The sequence below is a fragment of the Rhinopithecus roxellana genome, chromosome 1 (genome assembly GCF_007565055.1).
Source record: "Rhinopithecus roxellana isolate Shanxi Qingling chromosome 1, ASM756505v1, whole genome shotgun sequence".
NCBI lineage: Eukaryota > Metazoa > Chordata > Mammalia > Primates > Cercopithecidae > Rhinopithecus > Rhinopithecus roxellana.
In genome coordinates, this window is record NC_044549.1 from 125,348,860 (window position 1) to 125,369,257 (window position 20,398).

Consider the following 20,398-nt stretch of genomic DNA (forward strand, 5'->3'; position numbering starts at 1 on the left):
GCTTTCTGTGTGATAATGCCTAACAGAGTGAGGCCTCAACTAAAAATCCACCTTCAGGTACACTTTTCTCCAAAAGCTATTAAAATCCTAAATCGAAGCAGTATATATGTACATACATGGACCGGCATGTTGAAGTAATCAGATTTGAACGCATCTGCCATTTCCCCAAAAGTACGGAGGGTATAGTCCCTGGCTGCTTGTTCAAAGCCAAATGCTTCTTGTGGCTTACTACATTCCTGAAAATAAAAAAGAAAATTATGTTCTAGGTGACACTGAAAACACCAAGTACACTTGGTCAATCATCAAGCTGGCAGATAAAAAACAAGGCTTTAATTTGTGTCTTTTACTGCTATGCTAGGTCTGTATTATAAAAATAAACCTGCCTGGAAAAGGTGGTTATTTTAATAAGCAAATGAAATACATTTTATTTATTTGCTAATGAGCAAATAAAATGTCAATTTTAACAACCACAACTTGGATAAATTTACATACTTACAAGAGGCAGGCTAAAGATTCGACTTCCTTCAAAATCAAATAATGTTTTCAATACTGAAAATGAGAGTAATAATGTTCTCCTAGGAGTTAAAATTATAAAATCAACATACAATAGATCAATATAGAGATAAACCACTTGATGGAAACAGAATGGCTCTCAGGCCAGCAATATTTGATTATAACCTAATACTGGGACTTAACAGGGGCAGTATAAGCTGCCTTAGATCTTCGTGAGCCAATAGACTTAAATATTCCAGATCCATTGATAAGGTCATCCCTATTACAAGTTATTAAATAATTTATCTAACATCCATGACCCCCTGCCCTGTCCCATGCTTAATAACCTCCCATTGATGGAGACATCCTTATGTTGTAACATAGCTACATGGAAAAGCACTCAAACCTTTACATCCATGCCATACTTAAACCTCCTTACTATTATATTATAATTCAACCCTAACAAGGGTAATAGACTGACTGCTACATAATATTAATACAAAATAATCCTAATGGCTGGACGTGATGGCTCACACCTGTAATTCAGTCCTTTGGGAGGCCCAGGCAGGCGGATCACCTGAGCTCAGGAGTTTGATACCAGCATGGACAACGTGGCAAAACCCTGTCTCTACTAAAAAATACAAAAATTAGCTGGGCATGGTGGTGCAAGCCTATAGTCCCAGCTACCTGGGAGGCTGAAATGGGAGGATCACTTGAGCTGGGGACGCGGAGGTTGCAGTGAGCTGAGATCACACCACTGCACTCCACTGTACTCCAACCTGGGTGACAGAGTGAGATCCTGTCTCAAAAAAAAAAAAAAAAAAAAAAAAAATCAAAAAGATAATCGTAGATCCTTTTCAGATTTTACCAATGACAGCATGTACTATTTAAAAACATCAGTAATCACAGTGCTATATGAAAATGTCTCTATAAATGAAAAAAGCAGATTACTAAAATTACTTATATAATGTAGCTCCATTTGTTTAAAATAGAAAAAAGGCTGGATGAATATACACCAAGACATTAACAGTGGTTATGTATGCACTGTGAAAGCATAGCTCTACTTTTTAAGTTGTTTAGTGTTTTAATAATTCTTGCAAAGAGCATGTAATGCTTTTTATAAGAATAAAAAAAAAAGATAGTTATTACAAATTATTTTCTGCCTCTTAACTACCCACATACATTGTGGAACTCACTTCTAAGACCTCTTTCCTATTCAGGTCCATCCCAGTTTTCTTCATAGACCTCATTACTGTCGACTGCCAAATCTAAAACTCAAAGGCAGGCCAAGTGAGGTGGCTCAGACCTGTAATCCCAGCAATTTGGAAGGCCAAGGTAGGAGGATTATTTGAGCTCAGGAGTTTGAGATCAACCCTGGGCATCATGGTGAAACCCCTCTGTACAAAAAATACAAAAATCAGCCAGGCATCATGGCATGGGCCTGTAGTTCCAGCTACTTGGGGGGCTGAGGTGGGAGAACTGCTTGAGCCAGGGAGGTTGAGACTGCAGTGAGCCATGTTTGTGCCACTGCACTCCAACCGGGGCAACAAAGTTAGTCCTTGTCTAAAAATAAAATAAAAAATAAATAAAACTCAAAGGTAAAGAAAAATGCCCTAAAAAAATTTTCTAGTGTTACCTCTACCATTAATTATTACCTGAGCCAAACACTTAGGACACCTCCAGTCTCCCTTGGGAACATCATGGAGCGGTGGGATCAAGCAAAAGGTATGGTAACTGTCATCACAGCCATCACACAACAGTAGCCGGTCTTCATCATTGCCACTGCCACATAAGAGACAGACATACAGATCCACCTGTAGCAATAAAAATGGGTACAGAACAAAGGAACATGAATCTATTATTTGATTTTCTAAAATTCTAGAAATGAAATGGATCTGAGGCATAATCTAGTCTCTACATCCTGCTACAAATGCTTCAACCTCTATAAAGGATATTTTAAATAAAAATGCTTCACTTTCTATGAAGGGTATTTCACAATACCTCATGCATACCCAAATATAATGTGGAATCTCCTAGCTTTCTCAATTGTCATATGTTTAAAGTTTGTTATGTAAAGTTTTTAGTAGGTTTCAAAACAACAAGATGCTAAGGTTACAGGCCAAGTGTGGTGGCACACGCCTGTAGTCCCAACTACTTGGGGAGTTGAGGCAGGAGGACTGCTTGAGCCTCGTAGGTCAAGGTTGGAGTGAGCCCTTATCGCACCGTTGCACTCTAGCCTGGGTGACAGAGACCCTGCCTCAGAAAAAAAAGAGAAAAAAAAGATACCAGGTAATAAATTACCAACCTAACCAAAAGTATAATTTATGAAGGAAAGTATAATTTTTCCATATTTAAAACAAAACTGTTTTCAAGTTCCTGGCACAGTGGCTTAAGCCTGTAATCCCAACACTTTTTGGGGCCCTGGTGGGACTGCTTGAAGCCAGGAGTTTGAGACCAGCCTAGGCAATATGGCGAGACACTGTCTACAAGAAATTTTAAAAAGAAAAATTAGCTGGGCATGGTGGTGCACACCTGTGGTCCCAGCTACTTAAGAGGCTGGGGCAAGAGGATTCCCTGAGCCCAGGAGTTCAAGGTAGCAGTAGCTATGATTGTATCACTGCACTCCAGTCGTCCCTAAAAAAATAAAAATAAACTACCACTTTTAATTCTAATTAAGGGGTCATGGTTAAGAAGTTCCCCTAATGCCCAGTGATAAAGCATAGTTATTACTTTTTATCAGGGACACTGTATTCCCCCAAAAACTCATATGTTGAAGTCCTAACCCTCGGTACCTCAGAATGTGACTATATTTGGAAATGAGTCCTTACAGAGGTAATCATCCAATATGACTGGTGTCCTTATAAGGACAAAGATATGTACAGAGGAAAGACCATGTGAAAGCCATCTACAGCCAAGGAAAGAGGGCTCAGAAGAAATCAACCCCGCCAACAACTTGATCTCAAATTTCCCAGCCTATACAACTGTGAAAAAATAAATTTCTGTTGTTTAAGCCACTCAGTCTGTGGCACATCCTTATGGCAGCCATAGCAAACTATTACTCAATACTAGAATGCTGAGAATTCAACTAAATGGGGAGTCTAACTGTTTCAGTATATTTACTGTAGCAAATAAAAATCTAGCTCTGTCAGTTTTCTGATTGTATTGGAGAGAGGGGGTGAGGCAGAAGGTGACATTTATGGAGAGAACATTCAATTAGAATAATTTCTAGTTCCATGAAAAAAAGCACTGTTTCAGGGTCTCAGAAGGGGGTAGAGAAGAACCAGATCCTTTCTAATGCCATTAGGCTTTACTTTTAATAAAAGTTTTCCACAGAATAAACACCTCCCAGCCCTCTAACTCTGCCATGCCCTCCTCCCTACTCCCAACTGCTTTCCTTTGTTCCTTTTCTTTCTCTTCCTTCCTTCTCTACTTCCTTTTCATTCCTTCCTTGCTCTTCCTTCTTCCTTTCCCTTTTTTGTTCCTTTTTTCCATTTCCTTCCTTCCCTTTGCTAGCTGGAAAGTTGGAAAACACTAACTTGGATTTTTGAGCTAGCCTTTAGCTCATGTAGAAGGGAACTAGTGAATTATGAGCAATTCTACGTATAATGAGCTAGATTACAGTTCATTATTATTCAGTGCTAAAACTGAATGTATTCTAGAAAATGGCAGTCAATGCCTCCTCCAGATGTTACTACCATCTTTATAGTACGATCATGTATTTCCTCGTTCCTCATTTATTAACTAATACTACAAAACTGACTTCAAAAGATATTTTTATTGTCAGACACTAAGTTAAACAATCTTATTTAAAGCACAAATTTAAGTTTAAACTTGGGGGTAAAGGGGATTAAAGAAAGGAAGGGAAGAAGGAAAAGAGGAAAGAATAAGGAGAAAGGAAGACGTCACTCACAGCATTGGTGGCCTTTTTAGATCGACTCTTGGGCTTTTCCTTCTCATTTTCTACAATATAATCTTTCCTCTCAATAGGTTCTTGCTTGATGCTACTCTTCATTTCTTTCTCTGTAGGAGGCAATCCAAAATTAGCTCTTTCTGTACAATGCTTTTTTCCACTTCCTCCCTCAACTCATCATCTCCCTCCCAAAGCACATACCGTACACAAACACAATTTCATGTGTGTTTTCATTTTAGTAGCAATAGCACCCAGTATACTTTATTCAAGGGCTCAAATGCTGATTACTTCATGATAAAATGCAAACTCTTGTGCCATTTAAATTTCAGGATGTAGGTTACTTCTGAAGATGTCTCTCAGGTTTGTATGCTTTCAAAATAGGAACTAAAGTTTTCTTAAGACCAAGACATATCATATACTGATGAAATCAAATTCCTCTTGGCCATGACTATAAGAGACCGACAGTTCACCAACTATACCTCCTCCATATAGCACATTATCTCTCCATGATCTAAGATGACTTCCTGGTCATCCTCCTGGTCTCCAAATTCCTGCTTCTGAAGACTAAGAAGTTTGGCAAAAACACTGGCTATCGATTACTGAACTATCATGTGGTAGGCATTGTGCTCAATGCTCCCCATAAGTATTTAATTCTTCACAATAAACCCATTTCAAAGGTAAGAAAACTGATGTTAAAGTAAGTCAAGAAACATCTCTAAGGTTACATAACTAGTTAGCGGTTGTGCCAAGATTACTGTATTACTTTATATTGTACTTTCCACTATATTGTGCTGCCTTTCCACTAGCTCACTAATCCCTAGGTGGAGCAAATTTTATTAACTTCTTAATTTGTATGTGCCTCCTATATAAGATTTCTCTTAAGAGAATCTCAAATCCACCTCTCAGTGACTTACATCAAGTGACAGCCAGGCAAGCAATTAACTACAATTCAGATTTAGGAACATGTCTGTTTGCCTTGCCTGAAATAAATCTATTAGACATTCGGTCAAAGGCACCTATGTTTTTCACAAATTACTTCAAGTAACTGCATTGAATCAAATTTCAAAGTAGCACCTCACTACAGCTGAGAAACTCATCCACACTCCTAATATGCATACATATATTTTCTGTTTCTCTCTCCCACTAGTCAGTTAATTATGACAAGGACATTGTTGATATATTAAGATTTTATTTCTCAAAGCCCAACCCAGTGTAATAGCTGCTCTAATGTTTACTTTTTAATTTTTTCCATTGACTTTTTCAGCTCATAATGTTTACTTATGAATAGTTATTTTTACTTTATTTACTTTTTCTTTCCTATTCACTGATAAATTTTCTTACCATTTTCACATTTTGGAGTTGGACAACCCATTCGACGTCTCAGATTATGAGTTCTGGCTTCTGTTGTCTCCTCGGGTTCTATTTTAACATTCATGGCCTAAAAAAATTGTCATATATATGAATATTTCCTTTAAGAAGATATAATCTTTAAAAATCCAACTGAAATCTCAAGATGACTATATCTTACCAATTGCCTCTATTAACAGGGCATTCAAAACATACTTCTCTCTCTTCCTAAGGAAGAAAGCTCACCTTTGAAACTACTATTAAAGCATGGATGAGAAATTTTAAAAAAGGGAAAAGTTGGCCAGGCACAGTGGCTCACACCTGTAATCGCAGCACTTTGGGAGGCCAAGGCAGGCAGATCACTTGAGTTTAGGAGTTCAAGTGAAACCTGGCTTGACAGTGGCTAACAGTGAAACCCTGTCTCTACTAAAATTACAAAAATTGACCGGGCATGGTGGCATGCACCTGTAGTCCCAGCTACTTGGGAGGCTGAGGCAGGAGAATTGCTTGAACCCAGGAGACAGAGGCTGCAGTGAGCTGAGATCATGCCATTGCACTTCAGCCTGGGTGACAGAGCAAGACTCCATTTCAAAAAAAACAAAATAGGGAAAGTCAAAGGATCAAGAACAAATTGTGGCTGAGTGAGGTGGCTCACACCTGTAATCCCAGTATTTGGGGAGGCCGAGGTGAGTGGATCACTTGAGGCCAGGAGTTTGAGATCAGCCTGGCCATCACAGCAAAACCCCATCTCTAACTAGAAATACAAAAATTAGCTAGGTGTTGCACACTCGGGAGGCTGAGGCAGGAGAATGGCATAAACCCGGGAGGTGGAGCTTGCACTGAGCTGAGATCGCGCCACTGCACTCCAACCTGGGCAACAGAGCGAGACTCCATCACACACACACACACACACACACACACACACACACACACACACACAATTAGTTAGGCATGCGTGGCATGCATCTGTAGTTCCAGCTACTCGGGAGGCTGAGGTGACAGTTATCACCTGAGCCTGGGAGTTCAAAGTTGCAGTAAGCTATGATCATGCCACTGTATTCCAGTCTAGGTAACAGAGCGAGACCATCTCTAAAAAGAAGAAGAGGCCAGGCGCGGTGGCTCACGCCTGTAATCCCAGCACTTTGGGAGGCCACAATGGGTGGATCATGAGATCAAGAGATTGAGACCATCCTGGCTAACACAGTGAAACCCGTCTCTACTAAAAATACAAAACAAATTAGCTGGGCGTGGTGACACACGCCTGTAGTCCCAGCTACTGGGGAGGCTGAGGCAGGAGAATTGCTGGAATCTGGGAGGTGGAGGTTGCAGTGAGCCAAGATCGCGCCCCTGCACTCCAGCCCGGACAACAGAGCAAGATTCTGTCTCTAAAAAACAAAAAGAAGTCTGAGAAAAATGGCTTTAACTGTCTTCTAACCACTCTGTTTAAAAAACCTCCTAATCTTCATGTTTTCTAGCCTTAATCCCCATTAAACATTGCCCAGCTTTGGCCGGGCACGGTGGCTCAAGCCTGTAATCCCAGCACTTTGGGAGGCCGAGACGGCGGATCACGAGGTCAGGAGATCGAGACCATCCTGGCTAACACGGTGAAACCCCGTCTCTACTAAAAAAAATACAAAAATCTAGCCGGGCGAGGTGGCGGGCGCCTATAGTCCCAGCTACTGCGGAGGCTGAGGCAGGAGAATGGCGTAAACCCGGAAGGCGGAGCTTGCAGTGAGCTGAGATCCGGCCACTGCACTCCAGCCCGGGCGACAGAGCGAGACTCCGTCTCAAAAAAAACCAAACAAACAAACAAAAAAAACATTGCCCAACTTTGTGAGGGTAATGGGCAATCCAAGTAGGAACACAGAATATCAATTCTTCCTAAGGCCTTGATTGGTAACAAGCAGCAGTCTGTACAGGCAGCATAAACTTAGAAAGACTTCTTCGATTCCTTACCCCTTTGATGGTACAATTCACCCAAGTGTAAAGGTTGGAATACAAACAGCATCCCTTTGTGAGATTAACAAGGTTCAAAACTACAAAGAGCATACACATGAGAGAAATCCAGTGTCAGACAGCCACTGGTATCAGGGCTTGAGAATTCCTTCTAAATTAACCTCATGAGGCTCTTACCTCTGCTCTCATGCGTTTTGCTCGTCGGGCTGGGGGGCACGTTTCCGAAGGCTGCACAGACTGCCTCTGGGGAATATCATGGGGTTTGTACTCCTTGTCCTTAGTGTCTGTGGTCAGGTTTGGCTTCTGCAAACACTAGAAATAACAACTGTACTGATAAATTCCTTCCCTTTTTAATCTTGCAGAGTTTCAGTGGATTTTTGTAAGGTACATTTTACAACTATTTATGTAGACAACAGGCCTATAATTTTTAAAAATCTAAATAAAAATAAAGACAAGTCTGCAGTTACCAACCATATACATACATCTATAAAGGTTTAAAACATTTTAAAAATTTTTAACAGGGGGTGTTGCTTTGATTTTTCATTGCTGACATCATCAGGTTACAACAGACCATAACAGTCTCAAGGCATTCTCAATAAACTACTTGGAATTATTTCTGCTTGCAACTGTCAGTTAATGGAAGGTCCATATTGTTAGAAAGGCCCCTTATAAGCTCCCAAAACAATTTTCCATATTAAAAAATCTCATTTTTTAAAAGTGTTTGGAATTTAAAAAATAGGGAACCCAATATGTTTTCTAGATTTTACAACTGTATAGTTTCAGATATAACTAGCAAAGTTATCATCCAAAGATATCACCTGAATTGAGAAAACAGGTCATTTAACTAAAGTAGCCTTCCTCACTAGGGTTTCCATTTACCACAGTATAGCCCTACAAATTCTAACTCGCAAGGCAAAGATCAACTGGTAGCCCACAGCAATAACTTTGGTTCTGACCAAAAATGCATCTCTCTTCTTACTTTGGTTTTTCTTTTTAGTTTTATTCTAAGCTATTAACACAACAAAATGTTGCCACTGAAGCTAATATGAATTTCAAGTAAGTACTACTCTTTCATAAGAGGATCCACAAACCTCATGAAAAACCTTTGTAAAAGTTCCAAAAGTAACCCTCTGGGGTGTGTTATAGCAGCTATATTTGGAATGAGATACATGGAAATAACAACCTTCCTGAAGCACTGACACTATGGGCACAGTTACTACCATAGAATCTCACTAATGAGATTGGCCCCTTTCCTCCTCACATTTGCAGAAATACAGAGACGGGCGGAAGAACAAAAGAAAGTACAAAGCGACAAAATGATACATTTTATTTCTAATAGTTAAGAAAAATGATATACTATTTAAAAATACTGACTCATTACTTGTTAACAAGTAGTAAATCTACCACTGGTAATAGCGCCCTATAAATATTAAATATTCTGCTCATTCTACTAAATCTATACATTGATTTGATCCAGAAAAGTTAACTATTATATTCCTAATAGTTAAGCATTTACATTCTGAAAAAAGTTGGTCAGGTGCGGTGGTGCCTTAAATAAGGTACCTTATTTAAGACTTACGGCACCGGGCGCGGTGGCTCAAGCCTGTAATCCCAGCACTTTGGGAGGCCGAGACGGGCGGATCACGAGGTCAGGAGATCGAGATCATCCTGGCTAACACGGTGAAACCCCGTCTCTACTAAAAAATACAAAAAACTAGCCGGGCAAGGTGGCGGGCGCCTGTAGTCCCAGCTACTCGGGAGGCTGAGGCAGGAGAATGGCGTAAACCTGGGGGGCGGAGCTTGCAGTGAGCTGAGATCCGGGCACTGCGCTCCAGCCTGGGCGACAGAGCGAGACTCCGTCTCAAAAAAAAGAAAGAAAAAAAAAAAAAGACTTACGGCTAGGTATAGTGGCTCACGCCTGTAATCCCAGCACTCTGGGAGGCCGAGGCAGATAGATCACTTGAGGTTAGGAGTTCAAGACCAGCTTGGCCAACATAGTGAAACCCCGTCCTTACTAAAAATACAAAAATTAGCCGACGTGGTGACATATGCCTGTAATCCCAGCTACTCAGGAGGCTGAGGCAGGAGAATCGCTTGGACCTGGGAGGCAGACATTGCAGTGAGCCGAGATCGTGCCACTGCACTCCAGCCTGGGTGACAGAGCAAGACTCCGTCTCAAAAAAAAAGAAAAAGAAAAAGAAAAAATTATGAGACAAACTAAACACCAATAACAACTGAGAGAAACAAATATTTTGTTTTTTACAAAAAGTAGTATAGAACATTGCCTTCTATTTTGTAACAAGTCCTCAGTTGAGTATTTAGAGTATGTTTAATGAAAGCATGCAGAGGGGAATAAAACCTGTTCGTCATCTAAATTAATCCCCTTTATGTATCCAATGTACTTTCTATTGGAGACACAAAAGTATGAGTGATTAGGAAAATACAAATTGAGCTGAATTACATAAATTGCACTAAGTGGATGAACACAAATTCAGATACTATATATGTGGTTCCTATCTCCTACTAGTTAGTCTCAATGGTTCCATCATCTATGGTCAGCTTGGTTCTGTAAGGACTTTGCAGATATAAGACAATCATGCCCTGTAGTTTTTTAGAATAAATAAGAAGAGCTTTATTATTTTGTTCCAAACCACAATTAAAAATACACACAATGCCGGGCGCGGTGGCTCAAGCCTGTAATCCCAGCACTTTGGGAGGCCGAGACGGGCGGATCACGAGGTCAGGAGGTCGAGACCATCCTGGCTAACCCGGTGAAACCCCGTCTCTACTAAAAAAAATAAAAAAAATTAGGCGGGCGAGATGGCGGGCGCCTGTAGTCCCAGCTACTCGGGAGGCTGAGGCAGGAGAATGGCATAAACCCGGGAGGCGGAGCTTGCAGTGAGCCGAGATCACGCCACTGCACTCCAGCCTGGGCGACAGAGCCAGACTGTCTCAAAAAAAAAAAAAAAAAAAAAAAAAACACGATATGGTTTTATATCTAATGTTATTAACATACAGACGCTAATTTTAACCTTTACTTGAGAAACTAGGACTTACAGGTGATTTAATATCATCATCATGCCATAATCACATCATCCCACAAAGGCAGAGCAATCCCTTAAGACATTTAGAAAACATGATGATGCAAGATCGAGGCCTCTGTTCCACTGGAACAGTGTATCAACTTTTCTCAAGCTTCCCAAAATTTAACTTACACTCTACCTTCACCCTTTTGCAATAATTCCTTCACTGTACACCTGTTTTTCCTAAGTATATGTTCTTCAATTCTTCTCTCCCTAATAACTATTTCAAAAATCAGAAATAGGTGTGAAAATTTACATACAAGGAATGTTCATCATAGTATTATAATAAAAAACTAGAATCGACCTAAACATTCTACAATAGAAGAAATAAAAATAAGGTCTGGCTATAAAAATGGATAGCCAGGCCGGGCGCGGTGGCTCAAGCCTGTAATCCCAGCACTTTGGGAGGCCGAGGCGGGTGGATCACGAGGTCAGGAGATCGAGACCATCTTGGCTAACACGGTGAAACCCCGTCTCTACTAAAAATACAAAAAATTAGCCGGGCGTGGTGGCGGGCGCCTGTAGTCCCAGCTACTCGGAGGCTGAGGCGGGAGAATGGCATGAACCCGGGAGGCGGAGCTAACAGTGAGCCGAGATCGCGCCACTGCACTCCAGCCTGGGCGACACAGCCAGACTCTGTCTCAAAAAAAAAAAAAAATGGATAGCCACAGTCATTAGAAATCGCATTTTCAAAACTATTCAATGATATGGCAAATACTCATATGATTAGTTAAAAAAAACCCAAGATGCAATGATGTATATATCATTGAAGAAGAGTACACTTTCAATTTGTGAATGTATGCATAAAAATAGCCCTGAGAGACAGAAATAACAGGTGGAAGGATCAGGAGTGATTTTATTTTGCCATACTTTCCTCCTATGTTTTTAAACTTTTTACAATGAATGTGTATCACTTCCTAAAACATACTTGGCACAGAGTAAGTCACTTACAAATATCTACCTTTACTGTAGATGCAATGCTTACAAAAGGGTACCTTTTAAATACTTACTCCTTTCAACTCCTTGATTGTATAAATACTTAAGTGCCTTTAAACCATAAAACTACATTGCCTTTTTAAGTATATAAGCGACATGTTTCTAAAATGTTACAACCCACAAAGCATCATTAAAAGGACTCTCTCTCCCTTTATTCACTATAACTTCCATACTTAGGAAGAGTTCAAGAAAATTAACCTATTATGGGCAACTGTTATCTAGATCTGACTATGAGGCAAAAATGCTCCACATTCAACACTCCATTTTTTATTTTTTGAGACAATCTCGTTCTAAGTCTTGTTCTGTCAGATCTCGGCTCACTGCAACCTCTGCCTCCGGGTTCAAGCAATTCTCCTGCCTTAGCCTCCCAAGTGGCTCAGATTACAAGTGCCTGCCACCACATCCAGCTTTTTTTTTTTTTTTTTTTTTTTTTTTTTTTGTATTTTTAGTAGAGACAGGGTTTTGCCATGTTGGCCAGCCTGATCTCAAACTCCTGACCTCAGGGGATCCACCTGCATCAGCCTCCCAGAGTGCTGGGATTACAGGTGTGAGTCACCGCGCCCAGCCTATTTTTTTGTTTTTTTAATTTTTTTTATTTTTTTGAGACAGAGTCTTGCTCTGTCACCCGGGCTGGAGTGCAGTGGCACAATCTCAGCTCACTGCAACCTCCAACTCCTGGGTTCAAGCGATTCTCCTGCTCCAGCCTCCCACATAGCTGGGACTACAGGCGCACGCCACCATGTCCAGCTAATTTTTGTATTTTTAGTAGAGACAGGGTTTCACCATGTTGGCCAGGATAGTCTCCATCTCTCCATCTAGTGATCCGCCCACCTTGGCCTCCCAAAGTGCTGGGATTACAGGCCTCAGCCATCGCTCCTGACTCACACTCAACATTCTAAACAATTTCATCCATGGGCTCACTAAACATTCACATAATGTACTAAACAAACAAAAAAAAGTTTTGAATGTCAGATTGGCCACTTTCTTCTATGCTAAAAAGTGTTAGCCAGGCGCAGTGGCTCACGTCTGTAATCCCAGCACTTTGGGAGGCCGAGGCAGGCGGATCATGAGGTCAGGAGATCCAGACCACGGTGAAATCCTGTCTCTACTAAAAATACAAAAAATTAACCGGGTGCACGGTGGCGGGCGCCTGTAGTCCCAGCTACTCGGGAGGCTGAGGCAGGAGAATGGCATGAACCCGAGAGGCGGAGCTTTCTCCAACCTGGGGGACAGAGCGAGACTCCATCTCAAAAAAAAAAAAAAAGTGTTCACCTGGAATCAATAACGGAAAGAGGGAAGAAAAACAAATCTACTGGATTTAAGCATTACAGATGGTGTGTTTGTGTGTGTGTGGTATTAGGACAGGACTTTGGTTAGTGATTTACCCCTCAAAAACTATGTTATTCTTTTCCTACCTCTCCACAGCACAGAAAACAATTCTTAAAATTATAGGGCTCACTGCTGTAGTCCTAAAATAACTCAAAGGGTGTGAATGGATAATGACACCCCTCTTCTTTCTACCAAGGCATGGAAATAAACGGGAAGCTTTTATAGTATTGTTTTACTTACAAGTTTTTAAGTGAATAATTTCACAAATACCATTTTGTCAGAAATGAACATGGCTACACAGGAATTACTAGAAGAGGAACCCATTAGCTATGCAGCATTATAAAATCCCCTATCTTTTACCATATCAACATTCTGACAATCTCCTTAAAAATCTCAGCTGGCAAAAGAGAATAGGTAGGTAAGTTATTTCACAGTTTATACCTTCATATGACAGCCAGGAATACTTTAGCTACTTTAAATTTAAAGAGAATGCAACGTTGTAACAAGTAGATAATAATCAACTTCTCAGCTTTTGACAGTAAAAAAATTTCCTCCACAATCTTATTCATTCCAGAAACAAACTTCTAAGTATAGTTTCTCTCAAAGCAGAACAAAAACACTAGAGGAAAAAGCACAAAACAAGGTATTTTTTTGTTTCAGATGGAGTCTCAGAGTCTCGCTCTTTGCCCAGGCTTGAGTGAAGTGGCACGATCTCGGCTCACTGCAACCTCCACCTTTCGGGTTCAAGCGATTCTCCTGCCTCAGCCTCCCGAGTAGCTGGGATTACAGGCACCCACCACCATGCCCAGCTGATTTTTGTACTTTTAGTAGAGACGAGGTTTCACCATGTTGGCCAGGCTGGTCTCAAACTCCTGTCCTCAGGTGACTCACCTGCCTTGGCCTCCCAAAGTGTTGGGATTACAGGAGTGAGCCACCGCGCCCTGACAAAACAAGGTCTTCTAAAACAAGGTCTCCCAAACACAATCAAGGCCTTTTCATTTTCCTGAAAAGACAATGTACTGATAAGTAGTAAGATAAAACAGGTTAAGGCTAGCCCCCAAACTTACCCTTAAGCTGTCTCCGGACAGGAATAAGTTGTAGGGGTTAAGGATTCGTTCATAATGCCCTCTGATATGGGAGCCCACTGCTTTGCCAGGAGCAAACCCCATCTTGGTGGCAATTTTGGTCCATTTTCTATCCTTGCAAACAACTGCAAATCCACCTTCTTCTGCAACTAACTGTTAAAATAGCAAAATTAGAAACAACTATATGGAGTCACTTCTAATCGCACCTAAGTATGACTCCAAGGGGAAAATATTCTTGGCTATGGTTATCTTTTAAAAACATGTTTTGCCAATCAAATATATATACACATATACATATACACACACACACACATATATACTCACACACACATATATACACACTATTAATTTTAAGTTAGAAATTTTAAACATCTCTCTTGACAACATGGTCCATAAACATTTTGTCCCCTCTAAGCTACTTTTCACATCCCCAAAGCAATCATGTGGAAAGAACCAGGTTACCTAAAACTAAATCTCTACCAAAGAAGGGACTATAATACTTGGTCTTACTCTGGACTCTTAAATAAATCTCCAAAAACTAAAGACTAGGATGCATGCCAGCATGTTTGATGGAAAGAACGTAAAGTTCAGAATCAATTGGGCCTGGTATTGAATTATGGCTCAGCTTTTTTTCTTTTTTCTTTTTTTTTCCCTGAGACGGACTTTCTCACTTGTTGCCCGGGCTGCAGTGCAATGGCGCAATCTTGGTTCACTGCAACATCCGCCTCCTGGATTCAGGCGATCCTCCTGCCTCAGCCTCCCAAGTAGCTGGGATTACAGGCATGTGCCGCCACACCCAACTAATTTTGTATTTTTAGTAGAGACGGGATTTCGACATGTTGGTCAGGCTGGTCTCGAACTCCTGACCTCAGGTGATCCACCAGCCTCGACCTCCCAAAGTGCTGGGATTACAGACATGAACCACCATGTCCAGCCATGGCTCAGTGCTTTTTAGCTTTTTATCACCCTGAGCCTCAGTTTCCTTATCTGTAATAAAAAGAAATAGTTTGCAGAATTTTTGTAAAGTGTGAAAATGAGAAAAACAGGTGGCAGCAAAATATTCCACAAGGTTTCAAAACCTGGGAAGCAGAGCCTGATGATCCTCATCACTCAACTGACTTGAGAACCTCATTTTGCACATCTCAAAAAATAAGTTCCTTTGTTCTTTCTTTCTTTTTTGGGACAGCGTCTTAGCGTCTTGCTCAGTTACCCAGACTGGAGTGCAGTGGTGCAATCACAGCTTACTGCAGCCTCCATCTCCTGGGCTCAAGTGATCCTCCCTCCTTAGCCGCCCAAACAGCTGGCACATGCCACCATGCCTGTCTAATTTTTTAATTTATTGTAAAGACAGAGTTTTCCTATGTTACCCAGGCTGGTCTCAAGCAATCCTCCTCCCTTGACCTCCCAAAGTGCTGAGATTACAGGCGCGAGCCATCTGGCTGAGCAGTAAGTTCCTTTTTAAGGCAAAGAAGATCAAATTCATTCTGTCAGTAAGATTATTAAATGAGTAAGATGGTAAGATGATCATTAGCCCATTACCTTATTAAGCTGAAATAAGTCCAAGATCTTCCTCTCCACATGTGGAATTTTCAGAGTACTTCCCTGTAACTCCCAGTACTTTGCGATCTGGTCCAAGAAATTCAATTTTACTCGAGTTTGAGCCTAAAAGACAAAGAATTGATTGAGTTTTCATCTCATTTAGCTTATTTTAAAGCTCCTATTACCTGCCCATGTGATATTTTCTTTCACAGAATATTTAAGTACAATACCACTTAAAAAAATTTTTTTTTAATTTAATGCTCTTTCAGCAGAATCATATAATACCACTTTCTAAATTCAATGAGAAACAGCCAAAAATACAGAAAATATAGCTGGTTAAATAATTATACATGGCCAGCTGGGCGCGGTGGTTCACGCCTGTAATCCCAACACTTTGGGAGGCCGAGGCAAATGAATCACAAAGTCAGGAGTTCAAGACCAGCCTGGCCAACATGGTGAAACCCCCATCTCTATTAAAAATACAAAAATCAGCCGAGTGTGGTGGCGCTTGCCTGTAATCCCAGCTACTCAGGAGGCTGAGGCAGGAGAACAGCTTGAACTCGGGAGGCAGAGGTTGCAGTGCGCTGAGATCATACCACAGTACTCCAGCCTGGACAAGACAGCAATACTCCATCTCAAAATAATAATTATATGGCTGGGTGTGGTGGCTCACGCCTGTAATCCCAGCACTTTGGGAGGCTGAGGTAGGAAAATCGCTTGATGGGTGAATCATGAGGTCAGGAGTTTGAGACCAACCTGGCTGACATGGTGAAATCCCATCTCTACTAAAAATGCAAAAAATTAGTTGGGCGTAGTGGCAGGCGCCTGTAATCCCAGCTACTCGGGAGGCTGAGGTAGGAAAATCGCTTGAACCTGGGAGGCAGAGGTTTCAGTGAGCCAAGATCACGCCACTGCACTCCAGCCCAGGTGACAGTGCGAAACTCCATCTCAATAAAAAAGAAAAATAAAAAAATAATAATTATACATGGTCGGGTGTGGTGGCTCACACCTGTAATCCCAGCACTTTGGGAGGCCAAAATGGGCAGATCACTTGAGGCCAGCCTGGCCAACATGGTGAAACCCCATCTCTACTAAAAACATAAAAATTAGCTGAACGTGGTGGTACACGTCTGTAATCCCAACTACTCAAGAGGCTGCAGCAGGTGAATCACTGGAACCTAAGAGGCAACGGTTGCAGTGAACTGAGATTGTGCCACAGCACTCCAGCCTTGGCGACACAGCAACTCTGTCCCCGCCCCACAAAAAAAACACACACACATTAACTCAACAAAAATTTAATTCAGGCCAGGCATGGTGGCTCATGCCTGTAATCCGAACACTTTGGGAGGCCAAGGCAGGTGGATCACCTGAGGTCAGGATTCCAAGACCAGCCTGGCCAAAATGGTGAAACCCCATATCTACTAAAAATACCAAAATTTCTCTTTCCCTGCCGCCGGAGTTGCGCGGAGGCGGAGGCTTGGGTGAGATCAAGATTCCGCTTCACCCGTAACTCACCGCCGTGGCCGAGGAAGGCATTGCTGCTGGAGGTGTAATGGACGTTAATAATGCTTTACAAGAGGTGCTGAAGACCGCCCTCATCCACGATGGCCTAGCACGTGGAATTCGCGAATCTGCCAAAGCCTTAGACAAGCGCCAAGCCCATCTTTGTGTGCTTGCATCCAACTGTGATGAGCCTATGTATGTCAAGTTGGTGGAGGCCCTTTGTGCTGAACACCAGATCAACCTAATTAAGGTTGATGACAACAAGAAACAAGGAGAATGGGTAGGCCTCTGTAAAACTGACAGAGAGGGGAAACCCCGTAAAGTGGTTGGTTGCAGTTGTGCAGTAGTTAAGGACTATGGAAAGGAGTCTCAGGCCAAGGATGTTATCGAAGAGTACTTCAAATCCAAGAAATGAATAAATAAATCTTTGGCTCAAAAAAAAAAAAAAAAAACCAAAATTAGCTGGGCTTGGTGGCACACACTTGTAATCTCAGCTACTTGGGAGGCTGAGGCAGGTGAATCACTTGAACCCAGGAGGCAGAGGTTGCAGTGAACCAGGATCATGCTGTTGCACTCCAGCCTGGGCGACAGAGCAGGACTCGATAATAAAAAAAGTAAAAATTTTAAGTGACTTTAAAAAAAATTTAATTCAGCCCCTACCACGTGACAGACAAGGAATTAAACACTCAGTAAACCTTCCTGTGATGTAAGTAGGCACTCTGAAAGGAACTGAAGTAGTACTGTAAGCACAATGCCATATTATTGTTTAAAATTATATGACAAAGAAGCTTTTATATGCCCAGTTTTGGGAGGCAGAGGCAGGAGGATCACTTGAGCCTAGGAGTTTGAGACCAGCCTGGGCAACATAGGGAGACTCCATCCCTACAAAAAAAATACAATTTTGTGTGTGTGTGTATCTTCACATATGTAAATATATATATGATACAGGGTCTTGCTCTGTTGCCCAGGCTGGAGTGCAGACTGCAGTGGCACAACCATGGCTCACTATAGTCTTGACCTCCCAGGCTGAAGTAGTCCACCCACCTCAGCCTCCTGAGTAGCTGGAACTATAGGCACACACCATCACCATCACACCTGGCTAATTTTTTAATTATGTTTTACTAGAGAGAGGGTCTCACTATGTTGCCCAGGCCAACCCTCCTGCCCCAGCCTCCCTAAGTGCTGAGATTACAAGTGTTAGTCACCATGCCTAGCCAATTTGATATTTTAAAGACCTGTTCTCTACAGAAAGAAATGTTCTTATTTGCTCAAATACAAATCTAAAAACAGATTTACAATGGTGATTCTGTAACAATTTTAAAATATCCCAATAATTTCAAAGAGGGTCCCCCTGGAATACAGGCAAACAGAACACTAGTGAAGACATTACCTCCAATTCATTCAGTCTCTGGATACGCGGCGTAAAATGAAGTTTATCAACATCACATGCAAATGGTGGCTGCCAATCCTAGGAGAAAGCACAGGCTCTTATTAGAATAACTTGTAAGTATTTGACATTTAAAATTTTGTTTTACAATTAAAACCCAGGTTAGGTAAATCTGATTCTAACCAATCAAACAAAATAGAACACAAAGTAGTGGTTTTTCAACCTTTTGTCCAGGAGAACAGCAAAATATGTGTGAACACCCTTTCCCAAATAAATATCACATATACCTCTCCCCACAAATCTTCCCACTGAGCAATGTCACTGAGCCTGTTAAAAAAAAAAAACACTCATTTAGGCAAAAGACACTTTGACTTCTGTATTACCATAGAAGTATCTCATTTTTTATATAACAACTATATATCTATAACTTCAAAAAAACACATTTAATATTCCAATCACATTAACTTTTATAATTTTTTTTTTGAGATAGGGTCTCACTCTGTTGCCCAGGCTTAAGTGCAGTGGCATGATCACAGCTCGTGGAAACCTCTGCCTCCTGAGCTTAAGCGATCTTTCACCTCAGCCTCCCATATCTGAGACCACAGGTACACACCACCACACTCAGCTAGTTTTTTAAGGTTTCTGTTAGAGACGAGGTCTAGGTACATGTATTGCCCAGATCAGTCTCGAACTCTACGGCTCCAATGATCCTCCCACCTTGGCCTCCCAAAGTGCTGAGATTACAGGTGTGAGCCACCGGAGCCTGGCCCACATTAACTTTTCTTATTAAACTAAGGGTAAATTCTACAGTGGTGTCAGGGGGAGAAAAACTGACATCCAAATCCAATTTTAAAAGTCATCCTTAGCCGGGCACAGTGGCTCAACCTGTAATCCTAGCACTTTGGGAGGCTGAGACGGGTGGATCTCCTGAGATCAGGAGTTCAAGACCAGCCTGACCAACATGGTGAAACCCTGTCTCTACTAAAAATACAAAAATTAGCTAGGTGGGGTGGCAGGCGCCTGTAGTCCCAGCTACTCAGGAGGCTGGGACAGGAGAATCGCATGAACATGAGAGGCAGAGGTTGCAGTGAGCCGAGATCACGCCACTGCACTCCAACCTGGGCAACAGAGCAAGACTTCGTCTCAAAAAAAAAAAAATTGTCCTTAATATGTATACTCATATAAACTGTTCTCTAGAGAATTGTCCTATCATGGAAGAACTGCCATCATGAGGAAGTAATCAGACAAGTAAAAATACATATATATATATTTTTATATACACATATATATATGTCAATTGTTACCTACAAAGGGAGAAAACTGGAAATGAATGTCCACAACAAGAGAACAGCTAAAGGTATAAAAATGCGTTAATAGGTTTCAGTCTGGGATAATGAAAGGGTCTGGAGGCAGACAATGGTGACGGTTGTACAGCAATGTAAATGTACCCAATGCCAGTGAACTGTATCCTTAAAAATGGTTACAAAGGCAAAAATTTAATGTTACGTACATTTTAATATTTTAATACAATGAAAAAAGTAAAAAAGGAAAAATGTACCCTGTAGTATAGATTTTGTATGTATGTATGTATGTATGTATGTATGTATGTATGTATGCATGTATTTATTTTGGAGACAGTTTCACTCTGTTGCCCAGGTTGGAGTACAATGATGTGACCTCGGCTCACTGCAGCCTCCGCTTCCCGGGTTCAAGCAATTCTCCTGCCTCAGCCTCCCGACTAGCTGGCATTACAGGCATGTGCCACTACTAT

At 41.3% G+C, this 20,398-nt stretch overlaps 1 protein-coding gene and 1 pseudogene across 1 annotated transcript in view; one reads left to right on the forward strand and one right to left on the reverse strand.

Moving 5' to 3' along the window:
* KDM5B (lysine demethylase 5B) overlaps nt 1-20,398 on the reverse strand; it is an 84,143-nt gene that overhangs the window by 31,601 nt on the left and 32,144 nt on the right. Inside the window, exons 2-9 of the mRNA XM_030930342.1 lie at nt 18,631-18,708; nt 15,738-15,860; nt 14,181-14,351; nt 7,883-8,017; nt 5,744-5,840; nt 4,403-4,512; nt 2,148-2,306; nt 117-236 (exon numbers count right to left, since the gene is read on the reverse strand). Of these exons, the coding sequence (XP_030786202.1) occupies nt 117-236; nt 2,148-2,306; nt 4,403-4,512; nt 5,744-5,840; nt 7,883-8,017; nt 14,181-14,351; nt 15,738-15,860; nt 18,631-18,708 (993 nt within the window). The remainder of the gene's footprint in view (nt 1-116; nt 237-2,147; nt 2,307-4,402; nt 4,513-5,743; nt 5,841-7,882; nt 8,018-14,180; nt 14,352-15,737; nt 15,861-18,630; nt 18,709-20,398) is intronic.
* Nucleotides 17,248-17,655, forward strand: LOC104674505 (annotated as a pseudogene).